Source organism: Lepidochelys olivacea, assembly GCF_965140295.1.
Source record: "Lepidochelys olivacea isolate rLepOli2 genome assembly, chromosome: 9".
Lineage (NCBI taxonomy): Eukaryota > Metazoa > Chordata > Testudines > Cheloniidae > Lepidochelys > Lepidochelys olivacea.
The window spans coordinates 65,200,042-65,218,748 of NC_140419.1; the positions used below are offsets into that span (position 1 = coordinate 65,200,042).

At 43.1% G+C, this 18,707-nt stretch overlaps 1 protein-coding gene across 2 annotated transcripts in view; it reads right to left on the minus strand.

The window, feature by feature from the left end:
• CENPI (centromere protein I) overlaps positions 1-18,362 on the minus strand; it is a 28,725-nt gene extending 10,363 nt beyond the window's left edge. Inside the window, exons 1-16 of one of the 2 annotated variants that reach the window (XM_084639530.1) lie at positions 18,270-18,362; positions 16,544-16,916; positions 15,989-16,126; positions 13,785-13,903; positions 13,005-13,112; positions 11,341-11,389; positions 10,855-10,901; positions 9,253-9,342; positions 7,101-7,229; positions 6,648-6,812; positions 6,259-6,379; positions 2,683-2,774; positions 2,221-2,338; positions 2,065-2,129; positions 1,381-1,478; positions 190-325 (exon numbers count right to left, since the gene is read on the minus strand). In XM_084639530.1, coding sequence (XP_084495656.1) covers positions 190-325; positions 1,381-1,478; positions 2,065-2,129; positions 2,221-2,338; positions 2,683-2,774; positions 6,259-6,379; positions 6,648-6,812; positions 7,101-7,229; positions 9,253-9,342; positions 10,855-10,901; positions 11,341-11,389; positions 13,005-13,112; positions 13,785-13,903; positions 15,989-16,126; positions 16,544-16,763 — 1,695 coding nt within the window. In that variant the 5' untranslated portion in view covers positions 16,764-16,916; positions 18,270-18,362. Of the gene's footprint in view, positions 1-189; positions 326-1,380; positions 1,479-2,064; positions 2,130-2,220; positions 2,339-2,682; positions 2,775-6,258; positions 6,380-6,647; positions 6,813-7,100; positions 7,230-9,252; positions 9,343-10,854; positions 10,902-11,340; positions 11,390-13,004; positions 13,113-13,784; positions 13,904-15,988; positions 16,127-16,543; positions 16,917-17,805; positions 17,939-18,269 lie in introns of those variants that run through there. The other variant, XM_084639531.1, reaches the window with a different exon arrangement.
• Between the last annotated feature and the right edge of the window lie 345 nt (positions 18,363-18,707).

The window sequence follows — 18,707 nt, forward strand, 5'->3', positions numbered from 1 at the left end:
TTGGATGCAGAAGCTATCATCTATGACTAGTGGACCTGTCCAGCAATTAGAAGGCTCTAGCACTTAATCAAGCATAACATCTAAAAATTATTAGAAGGAAGGATACATTATGCTCTTGCACAATGAGTGGAAACTGCTCTTAGAGAAGTGGGACATCTTAAAATGCTAAGAGTAATGGGATATACATACTGTCTCATAGAAATCCAGAATAAAGTACAGCAAGAAAGTAGCATTGTTCTCCAAACGCAGTGCTACAGTGGAGATCCACCCTACAAAGTGGATCAGCTCAGCCACAGAGTTCACCAGTCCAGAAAGAGTGGTGTTCCTACAACAGCAGTCGGAGAAACAGACAATGTTAACACAACTCGTCAGCTTTAAAATACAGAACAGAGTTAAGCAGCATGACAAGAGAACTCTAGGTTTCCCCACCCTCAGTGTTGAAGTCAGCAACATTAACTTGGATACATTCACAAATTAAACAGAACAGAGTTATCCAAAATACTACACAAAATATGGCCACGTCTTCATTGCTGGAGGGCTCTTGACTTCAATCTGCTGACTTTTGGGCCTGTATGTTCTCAATGTTAGTATTTTTACTAACATAGCTTTTTGCATCACTGCTTCAGTATTACAGCCTCAAGCCTGGATTGACAAAAACTAACCCCAACCTGCCTGCTTTGTGGTCTAAGATAAGTTGGGATATTTACATTTTGACAATTTAAAAAGCGCTCATAAGTCAGAAAGGAAGGGATATGAATTAAATGTTCAGATACTATGATGAAGAGTTGGGTATGAGAACCGAGGCAGATGATTGTTCTTTTCTAAGCCTAGAAAATACTGTGTGTCAAGTTTCAGAGTAACAGCCGTGTTAGTCTGTATTCACAAAAAGAAAAGGAGTACTTGTGGCAGTCTCTAAGGTGCCACAAGTACTCCTTTTCTTTTTGTTTGTGTCAAGTAGAAATGAGTGAAAAAGGAATTTTGACTTGGGGAACACAAAGATTATGCGGAGGCTATCCAGCCATACTCCGGAACTCCCTTAAAAAAATGCTGTAAGTGTGGTTCATGCTATTGGTACATTCATTCTACTTTGAGTACTACATTGCTGAAAAGACATGCAAAACATTAAGATATGTACTTTTAATGACATTACTGCAAGATACAAGATATGAATAAACTGTTTCATAGCAACCTTAATAGAAGTGATTGCAATAAATTAAAAATAAAATAAAGAACAGGATTCACAACTAAGCTAAATTTTCACAGAAGCAGTAAAGCATTTTCTGACTCTCTAATCAGCATTTGTGGTGGGGAATAAAAACAGGATATTTTCATGAGCATCACACACAAATACTGCATTGTGTGCAATTCAGATGAACTTACAAAGGACTGATTTTAGGATCAGACTCCATATCCAACTGCATTACATGCCAATTCAGCCAGTTCTGCAACAGCTCCTTCAGACTCTCAAGAACACTACACTGCAAGAGGGAAAAAGCAGTGGATTATGTACATTGTAGAGGAATGTCTGAATGCTAAATAAAAATAGGCCATCATTTTCAAAGTATACTGTGAAGGTTTCAGATAGTTTATCATCAGGACTATGAGAAAGAGAGAGCTAGCTGAAACCTCCATGTAGGACACCTGCACTCAAGGCAGGGAGATTAACAAAGGGTATAACAACTGCAGGGACACAGAACTCAGGCTGAAACGATGAAACAAAAGAAAAGCTGTCTTGCTGGATTATACCAACCTAAATCAGCATCATGGTGGGTGCAAAATATATTTGTATTTCCAATTCAAACACCGTGCCTTATTTCCAGTTGAAATTGCTTAATTAAAAATAAGAAAAGAAAAGGGCCAGGGGCTTCCTAAAATAGTTACCTCCCCACTATACATTTTAACCCTCTCTGTAAACTGGAGAGGACCCATGCTGGACAGGCCCAGATCCAGCACCAAACTGGGAAGCCCATTTTACTGTCTGTAGATTGCTTCACCTACTTCCCCTAGTGGGAACAGCAATACCAAGTAAATCTGCATGTGACCAATATAATGTCCTTGAATTACCTTAAAATAAAGGGATGATGTGAAAAAAAGCTGTGCCAGAGGTTCACAAAGATGTGGTTTCATTTCTGAAAACAGAGGAGAGAAGTCAAATATCTGTGGAAGAATCCAATCCAGCCAGACCAGATATAGTTCAAGATCATAGTCTAGACTACATACCCGAGAAGCTGCTGAGGGGGATCCAGCTCACCAGCCTGAGGATTTGCGATCGACAGCAGAAACCATCCCAGAGGGGAAGGCTCTTATACAAGAATTCTTCACAGGAAGAGAACCCCTCCTGAAGGGTACAAGATTAAAACCTTCAAAAAAAAAAAAATCACAATCCCTTCCCTTTTCCAATTCCCCGCCACAATTCACTAGAGAAGGGCAGAGACCCTCCTTCTTCCCCTCCCTCATGCAATCCGTCAGCTAATGACTGCAGCTTCCCAAATTATCATTCTTCCAGAAAGAGGAGACAGTTCAGCAACCTGGACTTGCCCTGCGAATGCATTTTTGCTAATCTCTTATTGCTGTTTCTAAGATTGTAATCTTTAAGGCATCCCACAGGAAATGGATGAGCCACAAATACATCCTAAGCAAAAGGCTTAATTGAGTACAGGGCTTCATTAAGTAGGTGCTTACCTGCAAGAAACACTCCGTCTTGTAGACGATATCCAGGAAGTCCTTGAACTCTTCTTCATACTGCTGATTATCAAGCTTATACCAAGTGCATTCTAAACCAGAGGGAATAAAGAAACAGAGTACAAGGAGTACAGACAAGGATGCAACAACCAGAAGCAGAATCACTGCAGACTACGTGGCTCTGGGAAGAAGGATAAAGGAGTTTGAGGTGCAAGTGGTGTTCTCATCCATCCTCCCCGTGGAAGGAAAAGGCCTGGGTAGAGACTGTCGAATCGTGGAAGTCAACGAATGGCTATGCAGGTGGTGTCGGAGAGAAGGCTTTGGATTCTTTGACCATGGGATGGTGTTCCAAGAAGGAGTGCTAGGCAGAGACGGGCTCCACCTAACGAAGAGAGGGAAGAGCATCTTCGCAAGCAGGCTGGCTAACCTAGTGAGGAGGGCTTTAAACTAGGTTCACTGGGGGAAGGAGACCAAAGCCCTGAGGTAAGTGGGGAAGTGGGATACCGGGAGGAGGCACGAGCAGAAGCGCGTGAGAGGGGAGGGCTCCTGCCTCATACTGAGAAAGAGGGGTGATCAGCAGGTTACCTCAAGTGCCTATATACAAATGCATGAAGCCTGGGAAACAAGCAGGGAGAACTGGAAGTCCTGGCACAGTCAAGAAATTATGATGTGATTGGAATAACAGAGACTTGGTGGGATAACTCACATGACTGGAGTACTGTCACGGATGGATATAAGCTGTTCAGGAAGGACAGAAAAGGTGGGGGAGTTGCACTGTGTGTAAGAGAGCAGTATGACTGCTCAGAGCTCCGGTATGAAACTGCAGAAAAACCTGAGAGTCTCTGGATTAAGTTTAGAAGAGTGAGCAACAAGGGTGATGTCATGGTGGGAGTCTATTATAGACCACCAGACCAGGGGGATGAGGCTTTCTTCCAGCAACTCGCAGAAGTTACTAGATTGCAGGCCCTGGTTTTCATGGGAGACTTCAATCACCCTGACATCTGCTGGGAGAGCAATACAGCGGTGCACAGGCAATCCAGGAAGTTTTTGGAAAATGTAGGGGACAATTTCCTGGTGCAAGTGCTGGAGGAACCAATTAGGGGCAGAGCTCTTCTTGACCTGCTGCTCACAAACCGGGAAGAATTAGTAGGGGAAGGAAAAGTGGATGGGAACCTGGGAGGCAGTGATGAAATGGTCGAGTTCAGGATCCTAACACAAGGAAGAAAGGAGAGCAGCAGAATACAGACCCTGGACTTCAGAAAAGCAGACTTTGACTCCCTCAGGGAACTGATGGGCAAGATCCCCTGGGAGAATAACATGAGGGGGAAAGGAGTCCAGGAGAGCTGGCTGTATTCTAAAGAATCCTTATTAAGGTTACAGAGACAAACCATCCCAATGTGTAGAAAGAATAGTAAATATGGCAGGTGATCAGCTTGGCTTAACAGTGAAATCCTTGCTGATCTTAAATACAAAAGAGAAGCTTACAAGAAGTGGAAGATTGGACAAATGACCAGGGTTGAGTATAAAAATATTGCTCGGGCTTGCAGGAGTGAAATGAGGAAGCCCAAATCAAACCTGGAGTTGCAGCTAGCAAGAGATGTTAAGGGTAACAAGAAGGGTTTCTTCAGGTATGTTAGCAACAAGAAGAAAGTCAAGGGAAGTGTGGGCCCCTTACTGAATGAGGGAGGCAACCTAGTGACAGAGGATGTGGAAAAAGCTAATGTACTCAATGTTTTTTTTGCCTCCGTCTTCACTAACAAGGTCAGCTCCCAGACTGCTGCACTGGGCAGCACAGCATGGGGAGAAGGTGACCAGCCCTCTGTGGAGAAAGAAGTGGTTCGGGACTATTTAGAAAGGCTGGAAGAGCACAAAGTCCCTGGGGCCGGATGCTTTGCACCTGAGAGTTCTAAAGGAGTTGGCGGATGTGATTGCAGAGCCAGTGGCCATTATCTTTGAAAACTCATGACGATCAGGGGAGGTCCCAGATGACTGGAAAAAGGCTAATGTAGTGCCCATCATTAAAAAAGGGAAGGAGGAGGATCCTGGGAACTACAGACCAGTCAGTCTCACCTCAGTCCCTGGAAAAATCATGGAGTAGGTCCTCAAGGAATCAATTCTGAAGCACTTAGAGGAGAGGAAAGTGATCAGGAACAGTCAGCATGGATTCACCAAGGGCAAGTCATGCCTGACTAATCTAATTGCCTTCTATGATGAGATAACTGGCTCTGTGGATGAAGGGAAAGCAGTGGACGTGTTGTTCCTTGACTTTAGCAAAACTTTTGACACGGTCTCCTACAGTATTCTTGTCAGCAAGTTAAAGAAGTATGGGCTGGATTAATGGACTATAAGGTGGATAGAAAGCTGGCTAGATTGTCGGGCTCAACGGGTAGTGATCAATGGCTCCATGTCTAGTTGGCAGCTGCTATCAAATGGAGTGCCTCAGGGGTCGGTCCTGGGGCCGGTTTTGTTCAATATCTTCATAAATGATCTGGAGGATGGTGTGGATTGCACCCTCAACAAGTTTGCAGATGACACTAAACTGGGAGGAGAGGTAGATATGCTGGAGGGTAGGGGTAGGATACAGAGGAACCTAGACAACTTGGAGGATTGGGCCAAAAGAAATCTGATGAGGTTCAACAAGGACAAGTGCAGAGTCCTGCACTTAGGACGGAAGAATCCAATGCACTGCTACAGACTAGGGACTGAATGGCTCGGCAGCAGTTCTGCAGAAAAGGACCTAGGGGTTACAGTGGACGAGAAGTTGGATATGAGTCAACAGCGTGCCCTTGTTGCCAAGAAGGCCAATGGCATTTTGGGATGTATAAGTAGGGGCATCGCCAGCAGATCGAGGGATGTGATCGTTCCCCTCTATTCGACATTGGTGAGGCCTCATCTGGAGTACTGTGTCCAGTTTTGGGCCCCACACTACAAGAAGGATGTGGAAAAATTGGAAAGAGTCCAGCGGAGGGCAACAAAAATGATTAGGGGACTGGAACACATGACTTATGAGGAGGGGCTGAGGGAACTGGGGATGTTTAGTCTTCAGAAGAGAAGAATGAGGGGGGATTTGATAGCTGCTGTCAACTACCTGAAAGGGGGTTCCAAAGAGGATGGATCTAGACTGTTCTCAGTGGTAGCAGATGACAGGACAAGGAGTAATGGTCTCAAGTTGCAGTGGGAGAGATTTAGGTTGGGTATTAGGAAAAAATTTTTCACTATGAGGGTGGTGAAACACTGGAATGCATTACCTAGGGAGGTGGTGGAATCTCTTTCCCTAGAAGTTTTTAAGGTCAGGCTTGACAAAGCCCTGGCTGGGATGATTTAGTCGGGGATCGGTCCTGCTTTGAGCAGGGGGTTGGAGTAGATGACCTCCTAAGGTCCCTTCCAACCCTGATATTCTATGAATAGAAACCCCCCCTTCCCTGGACGGGTACTGTTAAAGTCAATGCTGTCATCTCAGATATTTTTATGTACCAGTAAAACAACAATCACATATGCCTGTACAGCTAAGTACCATTACAGCCTCAAAGATATCCTTTTTCCTCCTCACCATACCTGGTAATGTTAAGTTCTTACCTTCTTGAAGAGTCTGGCCCATCCAATAGTAGAGCCTCAAGTAGATAGATTCATCTTTGACACAATTAATGTAGTGAAGCAGCAAGGAGTTCCTCAGCACTGAGCCCATCTGGGAAGGAAACTGCAAGAGAAACCAGGACAACCAGCTATTGAATGTCTGCTTCTGAAAGGTGCCAGAACAAAGCTGACACTATCAGAGTAGTCCAAACCCTTTCCACCAGGGAATACACACAGGTCCCAGGTTTTCATATCACTCCCCAATATAGTATATCCCTTTGGAGATGGAGAACATGTGCACCTATTCCCCAATAAATAGGTTATTGATATATATATCCCTGGGTCACCTTTAAGATTACACATGCTCATGCTGAGGCCTTCATGACACTCACCTCTAGGCGGTGGATGTTCTGTAAGAGCTGGGAGAAGGTGTGTAGCTGCTCCACTGGGAAAGATTCACTGTGATTGAGGATGTCAGCATGGTTGATCTCCTTGCTCCTAGTTGGATTGTTCGTGTTGGTGCTGCATGCAGGCAAAATCAACTGGGTATTCCATTTCTGGAGAGAGAAACAGGAAACCAAAATTAATAGTAGCAAACAGGATTTCAGTGCAGTCAGATAAATACACTATAAACAAGACAACCAATATTAGCCCAAACTGGGAATCACTCACTCACTATCCTGCAAAGTGCTATCCTGTGAATCATATCCCAGACTTGCAATATAAAGGCAGAGTTTCCCATTAAGTTACACTACCTTCCCCAATGTCTATCCAGACCCCAGCTCCTTTCCACAATTCAGCATGCTTGGCATTGTCTAGGATTCACATAAGTTCTCATAACTTACTCTTTTCCGGGACTGAGGGTGACATGTGCCTAGAATCAGTTGCTGGGATGTTGGAGACGTTCCCTGATTTCTTCGCCTTATGGTGTTGATTGCTGCCTTCCACAGGCTTTCTGAGTTCTTGAAGTAGGTCTGAAAACACAATCCAGGCACCTATGTGTGAGGCCAAACTAAGGCAGAGTGACAGAAAAATCAATTGCCAATTTGATACATGTCACTACAGTGACATTTATGTGCTCTATTGTAAGGACTGCGCTTGACAGTCCTAAAGGTGCTATGTTTCTCTGTCACAGTACAGTACAGCTTTTATTTCTCTGGACTCATTATCCTTTAACTACAATCTGAAAGATGTGTAAGTAATTTTCAAGGCATATGACCTTTCTCTAAAAGGTAAGAAAAAAAAGTCCCCGGGATCTCAAAAGCATAGGAATTTGCATCTATTTTAGGATCTTGTTGCTGATATGCTGTCCATTCATAAAGACTGGATCTAAAGTATTTCATGTATTAAATAAAACCCGCCCAGGTATGTGTGTGTGTTTATAGTGAAGATCCCATGCATTCAAACAGCAGTGAGATCTACCATAGAAGAGAACTGGGTAATCACAGCTTTCATTGAACATTGGATTAAGTTTCTAAATATCATGGCTGTGAAGAAAGCTTTTGAAATACAAACCAAATGCAAAATTGCCAGCATAAGTCTTTATCTGAACAAAGTCTGCACCACTGAAGTTACAATCAGTTTTTAAATCATAACCCTTAATTAATGCAAGCCCCCAACCCTAATGTGGCAACTCTAAAGTTGCCTTATGAACCAATTTAACTAAAATAGATTTAAAAAAAATTTATGAGGTGAACTGGCCTAAGCCTGGAAATATCTATCTCCAATGCATGTGTGGGTACCAAAAGTTCCATCTACTCCCACCGATAAATCTGCAGCACAATGAAAACTGCAAATTTGGGGCAATGTAAAATAATCTGAAATGAACATTAAAACAAATGCCACAAAGAAAACTTGACTGATTGTGTAACTTGCTTTCATACTGTAGTTAGTAAAAGCCTCAATTTTTAGACCTGGACAAATCTGCCTCACTGGAGTGCCAGAAAAACCAGGCAGCCTTGCTGCAAAATGTAGGTTTTGTTTGTTGCAGAGTTCTTGGGGGTCTTTGTATAGTATTAAGCATATAAATAAGAGTCAATGTACATATCTTAACTTCACCAAATACCTTGCTGCGTACACAGCACACAAACATTTATGAAAATAAAGCCATCCAGTCTGTTCCTACCTTGAAACTCCCCCAAATCCACCTCAGAACACATTGTAATCTTCCCCACCATTACTTTTCATATAGCTAAAACTTTCACTGTGGATCAGGGCCCCAAAGTGGGTTGCAACACCATTTTAATGGTGTCTCCAGGGTTTGCTTAGACTTCCTGGGGCCCAGGGCCGAAGCCCGAGCCCCACCGCGAGTAGCCAAAGCTGAAACCCGAGGGCTTCAGCCCTGGGCGGTGGGGCTCAGGTTACAAGCCCCCCCCGTCTGGGGCTGAAGCCCTTGGGCTTTGGCTTTTCCTCTCCCTGGGGTGGTGGGGCTCATGCTTTGGCCCCCGCACGTGGGGTAGTGGGACTCAGGGGGGCTCGGGTTTTGGTCCCCCATCCTGGGGTCATGTAGTAATTTTTGTTGTCAGAAGGGGGTCACAGTGCAATGAAGTTTGAGAACCCCCGATCTAATGTTTACTCTGACTGGTGTCTTCCATTATTATTATTGTGCTGCAGCAGCACCCAAAGGTGTTTGGACAATGCCCAGCAAACTCATAGGAAGATATTACCTTCCCCCACAGCACTTATGATCATATTTACAAGACATAAAAAGAGTACAACAATAGGAGGGAAACAGGCAAGGGAAGATGAGAGTAAGGACACGGTTACACCTGCTTGCTGTGTGCCCTTCTCTGCTGAATTGTTTTATAGGTCTTCTCATTTCAGTATAAATAAATGGTAGAAATTCCATTGAAAACTAATGGTTTCATTTTACTGAGTGGAGAGAGGGTACAGAATTATTCTTTCACCACTGAATTATGAGGCAAAGCTGCTTATGTAGGAAGGACAGTACACACTTTAATCCCAACACGGACACATGAGAGTCACTCCATTCCTCACCTTCATCTTTGCAGGCAGAGTTATAGACACCAGCTCAGGGCAGAAAAGTTTGTACAGGGATAGCAGAGCCTGGAGGTGAGGCTGCATTCCCTGGAAGAAAAAGAAGAGAGTTAAAATGTGCACCATAAGAAACAGCAAGAGTGAGACTTGGTCTTTAATGCTTCAGTGGCCTTGAGCAGTTTCGAACAGAAAGCCATCCGTCCTAATTAACCTCTGCAAAAACTTCAGCAGCAGAGCCCCAAGTTATTTGCTTCCTGCCATTGCCAGATCCTAATAAAAAACAGTATAGCTGAAAGTGGACAGTTTGATGGTTTTAAAAAGTTAAATTATTTTCTTGGCATTTTTGTATTCTGAGAATCCAACATAAAGATGAAGACAGCTATTTTAATGGCAATAGCTTTGGTGGGTGGAAGAAGGGAGGGAGGGAGAGAGAGAGAGTCCTCAACATCCAAGTGTTGAGTATCTTTCACATTTTTCAGTTTTCCACCCCCTATGTCCTGCACTGTGTGAAACATTTCAGAGTCAATAAAACCCAGAAGTGTTATAGTTGGAGAGACTAAAGCTCTCTCCCAAATTATTTACATTCTGTGTCTGCATTTATATTCTGTGTCTGCATTCTAATACTATGTTGGACAGCTTGTTAGCCATCAGTGTGTTTTACGGTCCATGATCTCACTTGGTAGATCTTTTAAAAATCTCAGTTTGCCTGTAGGAGGTAGGGAAAGAGCAGTAGCTGCTCCTCCCTCTGGGTTCAGGTTCCCACTACCTTTCTAGTATGGGGAAAAGAGATGTTGAGATAACCAAAAAGTTGCTGCAGTTGGGAGTCTAACGCAAGAGTATGTAACAAAGGAAAATAAATGCTGTCCAAGATTGATTATAGATGCAAGAGAAGACAAGGAAATGGAGGACACCTAGAGAAGGGCAGACAGGGGATTGGCAGCAAAGGGAAAGAGAGAACACAAAAAGAACCGATCAAACAGAAAGAAAAAAGGTATAGAGAATAAAAGTATGGGTTAGAAGAAGCAGTTTGGTGGTTAGAAGAAGTGACCTGGCATCAACATCCCAGGCTTTATTCCTGGCTCTGATACTGACATGGGTACCATGAGCAGGTCACAGCATTTGTGCCTCAGTTTCCCTTTCATATAATGGCGATATCTGCCCACTGTTTTGATATTCTTGGATAACAGTGCTACAGAAGTATAAGAAATATGAAGTGAACAGGAGAGTGGAAGATAAGAGAGAGAGTGCAGGAAAGGAAAAGGGAAGCTAAGAGATGGCTTTCAAATTTGTTTAATTTTATCTTCTCTAGCTGTAAAATGTGTAATTTTTGTAACTTTTTTGTAAGTATCATTGTGTGGGTGCTTGGAAGGGACACAAGGTCCAAATTAGGGATGTGTGCAGGTTTGGAACAGCCCTTGTGCTAAATGGCAAGCTGTGTGCGCAAACTGTGGCACTCCAAAGGCTGGAAGCTACTGTTTTGAAGTCTAACCACCTCATCCTTTGCAATGATATCTGCCATTCCTGTGAAAACATTAACCATAAGAGTTGTAAGCCTAATTCCAGTTACCTTGCTTACTTGTTTCAGGATTTCTAGTGACTCACCATCTTTGCCTGTAGATCTACCAGTCTCCTCACGCGAAAAGGCTTAACTGTGAAAAGAAAAAACATTTAAGAACATTATGGGTAGAATATAACATATCAGACATTTCGGTACAAACGAGAAGCTTCTTAGCCAATACACCAAAACAGATCAAGCTACACATGGAAACGGGCAGAAACAGCAGGAACAAACAGACCAATCATCAGCTTTATGCAGAAATTACTGGTCAAGGGTTTTTGGCCTGTTATACAAGTCAGCCTAAAAGAGTATAATGAGTCCTTTCTGGTCTTAAAATTGATGAATTTTTGAAGCCATCATGTTAGCACTGCAGGAAGAAAGCACTGGGGAAGATAATGGTCATCACTTTTCTGAGCACATTAAACCAGCCCTGTATCACACAAATGGATGGTCAATGCATATTTATGTTCTGTATGACCAAATCAACTGGAGCCATAGGAGCAGTCAGGAAGCTGACGGAATGGACTCACCGCTCTCTCTTCTGGTTAGCAGATACAGTAGATGACAAACATAGGGGCACTGCAGAGAAAAAGGATCAGTAAGCAATCTGATTCATCAGGATGGTTAATAGGCTAAATTCAGAAACTACTTCCACTGGACACAACTAACAGGCTGGTATCTCATACTGAAGTAAATCTCCTCAGGATCCTGCTGAGATACCGAGGTTGAAGTGCTTCAATCAGTTCCCAGGATGCAGAACATGCACCAGATTCCTCAGAAAGAAGTCCTTGCTGTCATATGTATACAGTGCCAGTACAATTCTGCATTAGAACTGACAACCAATGCGTATGCCAATAGTTTCATTTGACACCATTATGCACATTCCTTGGTGAAGCTGTTCAGTCAGGGTCCATTTGGGAGAGGGCCCTTGTTTCTCAAATGAGGGCTAATCAATTCAGAAGTTGGTGAGCAAAAGGACATGAATTATTGTATCAAAAACAGCTTCTTTTATCAGCGCTTATAATTGAGGCAAATGCACTGGGGGTCTGGCATTGATTTCTCTGTGCCAGATATTAATCTTTGCTGCACTTTCAACTGACCTATTCCTAAAGAGTAGGAATTCAGTTGTAGGAATCCAATTTTCAGCAGAGGTCACAAGCAAAGCTGAGCAAGACCAGCCAAACATACTGCAGGAAATACACCAAAGAGGATATAAGTCTACTGTACTGCAGTACATTTTAAACAACAGACATCATGCAGGACTTTTCACAATGAACAGCAATTAATGTGTCTGCTCTCTCATGGAAAATACCTATAGGATTTAATAGAAAATACTCTCACTATACTATATTTTTAAAAACCCTACAGAAATAGAATGATGCTCCTGCTAGAGTATTCCTTATGTCCATTAAAAAATTCTACAGAAATGGCCTCATTCTCTCAAATTCTATAGGTTTCTAGCATAATTTCTATAGAACTCTATGTATCTTCATTTGTTTGATGTTTTCTAACAGTCCCAGAGGGCAACATATGAAAATGTTACATGCTTTTCTGACCCCAAGTACAGTTCTGAAGAGATCAGTATTTCACACCTTCCCGACATGAAACAATGGGTGGTGACCATAAAATACTTCTGTAACTACCATATAAAAAAAAGTCACGACTGCCTGATTCCCACTTAAGTTATATTTATCTTAGGTGAAATAGCATTTGGATTCTGTTTATTAAATAAACATTGCTTTAAAAGACTCTTTTTTTGCCTAAGGTGTGCAGTCAGTTCCATCCTGGGACCTGGAGGTTTTACCTGTTCGCTGCCTGACATTAAAGGCAATGCTAGACACTGCAGTGTCACACTGTCTCTTGGGAACTGAGATAGCATTCACTGTCACTCTGCTCTTGTTACAGAGCATGAAGTCCTCGATAATCATTTACACAACCTTGCTGTAGGTGCCCAAACTAGAGTAATCTTATGTTGAACTTCCATGCTGGGTGTCCTAGGTTCAGAAGAAATTTTGGAATCATTGGAAAAAAGCAGAGTGAAGAGGGCCAGTCACTCTACTATAAACACATACTCCAGCACTAGAGGAAAGGGCTCCACTCTAGTTACTCCTGACCAGCATAAATGAGACGTACAGTTCAGGTGAACACTCTAAATTCGTTCAGAGCCAAAGGAACATTCTCTTGTTCTCCTTACCAGCTTCTCATCTTGCAGGGAGCAGAAGAAGAAGCCGTAGAGCGCATGAAGCTTTTCTTTGTGATCAATGAAGTCAAACATTGCAATCAGCCATCTTAAGAAGAGCAGCTGCAGTGAAACAAGAGAATCACCCTGCAGTAAATGAGGGAAAAGACCAGACAGACTGACCACCACCCCATTCCAGATGATTTATTTAAAGTTGTACACCCTCCTTGAGATCAGCAAGGCAGCCAGGGAACATTTTGAAGTTTGGTATAGCCAATCTCTTTGTAATGGTGTTAAAGCTTGGGAGAGCAGTAAACACTAAACTTAGAATGAAAAAAGTGCCCTGTTTTTGAGCACATGCTAACCTCTAGGGAACTGTTCACTTGAATTTAGACTGCTCTGACTAGTCTCCCATGCAGACCAGTCAGATTTATGGGATTCCAAGACAAAGGCTTCAATCTATGCACCTTCAAGGATTATTAGAGGCCATATTTTGTTCAGACCTTGAATTATCATGATAGGCAGGAACGTCTTGCTGCCTTTTGGGGAAATGTTTGACACCACAGGCATATTGAACATCTTGATGTAAGTAGCTTCCCTAAGAAACTCAAAAGTACAGAACTCTGTTAAAGACCTGCTATTCCAGTGCTAGGCTTCTCTGCAGTTTTGCTAACGGGTACCAACTATGTGATGACTATGCACATTAAGCCTCTGGATTTCCTCTTCCTACAAGCAGCCTGCTCTGAATCATCTGTCCCCAGTAGCTATTACTACTACAAGTGTTTGTAAAGTTACCTGGGTGCTGCCAGAGCATTTGCCAACACAGAGCCAGGATACTGCTGAAACCACTGAATTTTCTGCTATTACTGAGGCTGGAATCAGGCACTTCAAGATCCGACTATTTACTGTATCAGCTAGAAAAGAGACCATGTAGAGTGAGACATTGCTTCAAGTTCCAGGTTCTTTGGCATGTCATATGCAGGTGAGACCATTATGTCCTTTCTGGGACAGATTATTTACCTATTTGCAGCTATCACAGGCTGGAAAAAGAATTTAACAAGGACTTACTGGAAAAAATTCTTACAAAAAGCTTTAAGACTGGTTAATAGTCAAAAAGTAGGAACCTGATTCTCCTCACACCAGTTTTACAGACGTGCAACTCCATTAACTTCAATGCAGTTACTCTGGATTTACAGTAGCATAACTAAGAGGAAAAAAAATACAGCCAGTTGACATGCATACTGCCTTTATTAGCCTAGATACCTGGAGTATTATGGAAGTATGAGCTGAAGGAAAAAAAGGAATTTCCTTTGAATCAGCACAAGGTCAGAGTATCCGAAACCATTTCAGATTATAAATCCAAGTGGCCTGAAAGCTAAAACCACCACCACTTTCCTATTTTATTAGCCAGTTCCAAGTTCATCCTAACTACAGTTATTGTCTAGTGGACATAAAATTGGACCACCCCAGGACTTTAGTTAAAGAACTAAACACTATTTAAATACTAGAGTCAGGCAAAAGTAACATGAATTCTTTATAGCTAATATTTGACTAAGGAACAAACAACATAAGAAAATAATACAAAACACACACATTAGCAGCTGTTCTTTTGTTGCCATACAGTGTCTGAGTCAGTAGCTTGACAGTGCTTGAAAGGGACTTGGACTACAAGCCAACACTATTCAATACTGGTCTATGATGTAAAGCACTAGTGTGCCTATTTTAAACTCATAGACTTTAAAGGTCAGAAGGGACGACTGTGATCCATGTAGTCTGACCTCCTGCACCTTGCAGGCCACAGGACCTCACCTGCCCATTCCTGTAATGGGCCCCTAACCTCTGGTTAAGTTACTGAAGTCCTCAAACCATGATTTAAGACTTAATGTTACAAAGAATTACTAATTTACACTAGTTTAAACCTGCAAGTGACCTATGCCCCATGCTACAGAGAAAGACGAATTCCCCCAGGGTCTCTGCCAGTCTGACATAAGGGAAAATTTAAATGAACCTGGCAGGTCAAATATGGACTAAAATTTGAGTTTTGTAAACATAAAACCAACAAACATTTCCCTAGCTCTTTTCAAAATTTCAAATAGAGTATATTGAATGGCATTCATTACAACATTTGTAACATGGTGCTAGTACACCAGAGCTAGAAAGTGAAACTGACTAGTCTATCGTGATTACTCAGGATAAGGGAAAAGTAAAAATATCAGAGTAAGAGTGAGAACTGAATTAAGTGTTTAAAATTTCACTTATGATTTGTAATGTTATCTACATGTAAAATGTGAGATTGTCAGTTGCACATCAATTTAGTTTTGTAAAGAACCAATTATTTTAGGCCAACAAAAAGGGACCTACTAAAGTTGTAATAACCAGAAGAAAAATATCCTCCACGCTCTAACATGCATCTTTAGTTTTTTGAGGTAGAGGATTGTTATTTGTTTTAAATCCATTGGCTCATCACCAATTTAAAAGCAAAATGATGGCCAGTAATTTTGAAGAACACACTTATCGAGTCTGCACCGACACTCCGTTCCTTTGTCCCTATGAGACACTGCAAAAGTTGAAGCTAAAAATAAGCAGTCATGGCAGTTGCATGTCAAGGGAGAAGAAACCCAAACAATCCCCAGCATGTAAGAGGAGAGAAAGGTTTTTAGGGACTACAAGCCTTTAAGAGATTTTATAAAGTAAGTGAAACAGCAGTAATTTTTAAAATTTGAAGACAAGCAGTAATCCAATATTTTTTTTATATATATTTGCAATTTTTATCTGAAGCATTCCCTGTCCCTACTAAGTTTGCTGCACTTATTTTAGCAAGAACTCAGAATTTACATTAAAGAACTTTAAGGATACTGTAAATTTACAGTAAGGGACAAACCATGACAAAATAACCATCATAACATATTCTCTCAAAGCCATGGATATGGTAAAAAAGTGGCGTCTTCCTTCCCTCCCACATTCACAGTGAACATGCTAGCAATTTCTGAATGTTTTACCAAGGTGGCCACTGAGTGCAACATTCAGCAACACATCAAGTCCTTCTGGGGATAATCCTCTCTGCAGGGCAATGTTTTCCACAGTAGCCAAGTGTTTCTGCAGAACCTCATTCTTTTTCAGTGGAATGTAGTCTTTAACTAAAAGAAGAAAAAAATTTAGGGATTAAAGTGCATCCTAATAATCAGCCTCCTGAGAAATGTGTATGTCCACATGCATTCTGTCCCCAAATCTGTCTTCTGCTCATAGTTTACCACTTTAAGAGAAAACACCCTGGTTTTCAAAAGCTTCTGTCCACCCACAGCTCCCATTAATGGTTCCCCTGTATAGTTTGTTTTCTCTGTCTGGGTGTTTTACAAAGCAATTGCGGGGGCGGGGGGAGAGAAGAAGAGAGAGAAGAGACTCAAGATAGGAAAAATGATTATAACACCACAAAAACAGCCAGATGGACTCAAATTGTATGTGAAACTATTTTAATCTCATTTAAAAATGGACTAGATTTCAAGTTGATAGTGCCCTTTTCAATATCAGAAGCAAAGTCATATCACTGCTCTTACCTCTCTCAAAATAGGTCAGAGCTTGCTCCAGATGGTCTTGTGTGCTGTTGCCTGCCTGGTCACTGGCAGATTGCTGCTTCTCCTTCTCATGTTTCTGTGCACTTTTCAAGTCCAGAGTCTTTGGGCCAGTTGTTCTCTCTCCTATTTGCCATGCAGAGAAGCTACTATGGCGAACCTGCAAAGTCTGCTTTGGATTCTTGGCATTCTCTCTTTGCTGCATCCCTTCAGTCTCCCAGCTGGGAAGGGCGAATTAAGTACTCACTCATCTGCCAGTCTGGTTCCAAATCTTTCCCCCAAAGAGGCAAGAATATAAATTAAGGCCCCACAGCCAGATATACCCCCAGCAGTTGAAGAACATCAAAGAGCCACTTGCCTGCAAGAAGATGAAAGTCAGTTTATCCACAGGTTTCAGAGCCTTTCCAAAAAACCCACTAAAGGATCCAGCATAATGTAACTATGACTGGCCATAAACCACTTAGAGCATCATGTGCCCCAGAAAGGTCAGATAATCCAGTTAGAAGAGTACCTATATACACAGGCCATCCAGTGTGTACATACAAGCCCAATTCTTCCCTCCAGCAGAGAAAGATGAAGGAAAGCTCACAAGTAGGGATTTTTAAAGGGAAATGTCATCTTGAAAATTAAATGTCTGAAAGACATTTACAATTGTAATATATAACACTGAAAACATTAGCAAAAATAATCAAATTATTTTTCCAGTTTATTTTGTGCATTTGGCACCATTTGTGCACTGTCAGTTTTATTGGGGACAACTTTCCATCCCAAGGACCCTCAACTTGTGAGTTATGACCCCCTACAAGGTAGAATTTGCAATTTTGCCACAGCCAGAGACTTGATATTTTTTATCTCCCTGTCCTGCAGGGACCTGCCTTAAGCTACCTCTTGTTGTTCTCTGGCTTTCCCTTCAAGGGGAAGTTAAGTAGCAGGGGAGGTTGCAACCACGGTCTCTTTTCTATGGATTAGCACTTGCAGTCTGACTTTCTCCTCTAGCACTCAGACCAAAACACCAAGCAGAATGCTTGCTAGCCCACCACAGAAGTGACACCAGGGATTACTATTCTACCCCAGGCACGAGCAGTTTGGTATTGTTGGCTCTCCAGCCCACCAAACTCCCCCTGGCTGGAAAGGTTCTTAGATACATCAGCAGCAGAGCAGAAAAACAGGCAACACATAGCACATATATTCTACAATTAATCAGCGTTTAAACATTCAAGTTGACAGGGCCCCTTTAAATAACCCACCGTTCTGAATTTCCAGTGAAGGGGGAAAGAACGGTGCAGAGACAGAAACAGGACCGTGAGCAGTCAAATCAGGCAGGAGCCTGGCCATCGCCCACGCGTCTAGTGATCCCTGCTCCGCGGGCGCTCACCCCACGCTCCCCACCTCCTGGGCCACTGCTCGGCCCCCGCAGCACACCCCTGCAGCAGGGCCCTCTGCATGGAGCACCCAAAGGCCTCTGGGCTGCTCGGAGCTGCCCCGGCCCCAGCGGCGCTCAGAGCCCGACCCTGGACAGGACCGCGAGGTCCCCAGCTCTTCTGCGCCGCAAGCCCTTGGGCCCTGCACGAGAACTGTCGGCCCCCGCTTCCCTCACCCCCCCCGGGCACGGAGAGGGTCACCGACCGGCCCCCTGGTAACACGCCTGTCCCCCGAGTATCTACGTCCTCAGGTGGCTGCCCACGCTGCCATGGTAACACCCCCACTTTACCTGACTCCACTGGTACCGGTTTTTTTTTTTAACCGTCCGATCAATTCAAACCCCCGCGCCACTCCCCAAACATGCGCAGATCGCAATTGTAAGGGAGCAGAGAGAGAGGAGATGATCATTGCGCACGCGTGCGGAGCCCTCGGGTGCGGATTGGTCGGCAAAAACTGACCTCATCAGAGCGTCAATGTTCCTTGTGAGCATGCGCAATTCTCGCGCGGGCGGGGGGAAAGAAGCGGGATGTCTTTACGCATGCGTATTAAGGTGATTGAGGTTCGTGACTGGGTTATGCGCCTGCTCAGTGCTATGGAGGACTTTTTTTGTCGGTTGGGTCAGGTGGTCACGTGACTGCAGCGGTATTGCCGCGCGGGGCGGAGGAAGAACCTTTAGATAGCCAAGAGCGAGGTCGAGCGCGGGCCAGGCCTACGTAGGGGACCCTCC